Below are 341 nucleotides of genomic sequence, written 5' to 3'. Positions count from 1 at the left end.
GGCCCCATGCTGCCCGCCGTGCTCTGCGTGCTGGTGAGCGCGCCCGAGGACGGCGGGACCCCCAGGATGCCGGCGCTCATCAGGCTGATGATGTTGTCCTGGCACCAGTTGGAGGGCGAGTCGAAAGCGAATTTCCCCAGGTAGGTGACAGTCTTGTTGCCCGGGGCGGGTTGAAAAGTGCCCGAGTAGGAGGACAATTCCTGACCGGCCTTTTCGTTCGCTAAGCCAATGTCCATAACATTATCTGCAAAGTGCGAGAGAAGCGGGGCAGGGTGAGCCGGGAGGGCCCGGGGGGAGCACCGGGGACGCACCGGGGGACGCTCCGGGGAGCGGGGATGCAC

At 65.4% G+C, this 341-nt stretch overlaps 1 protein-coding gene across 1 annotated transcript in view; it reads right to left on the bottom strand.

The window, feature by feature from the left end:
- Nucleotides 1-341, bottom strand: part of EGR3 (early growth response 3) — a 4,579-nt gene that overhangs the window by 3,112 nt on the left and 1,126 nt on the right. Inside the window, exon 2 of the mRNA XM_017732368.1 lies at nt 7-244. Coding sequence (XP_017587857.1) covers nt 7-244 — 238 coding nt within the window. The remainder of the gene's footprint in view (nt 1-6; nt 245-341) is intronic.

Source organism: Corvus brachyrhynchos, unplaced genomic scaffold, assembly GCF_000691975.1.
Source record: "Corvus brachyrhynchos isolate BGI_N302 unplaced genomic scaffold, ASM69197v1 scaffold150, whole genome shotgun sequence".
NCBI lineage: Eukaryota > Metazoa > Chordata > Aves > Passeriformes > Corvidae > Corvus > Corvus brachyrhynchos.
The sequence above is the reverse complement of the archived record's forward strand: the minus strand, read 5'-3'. Positions and strand labels throughout refer to the sequence as shown.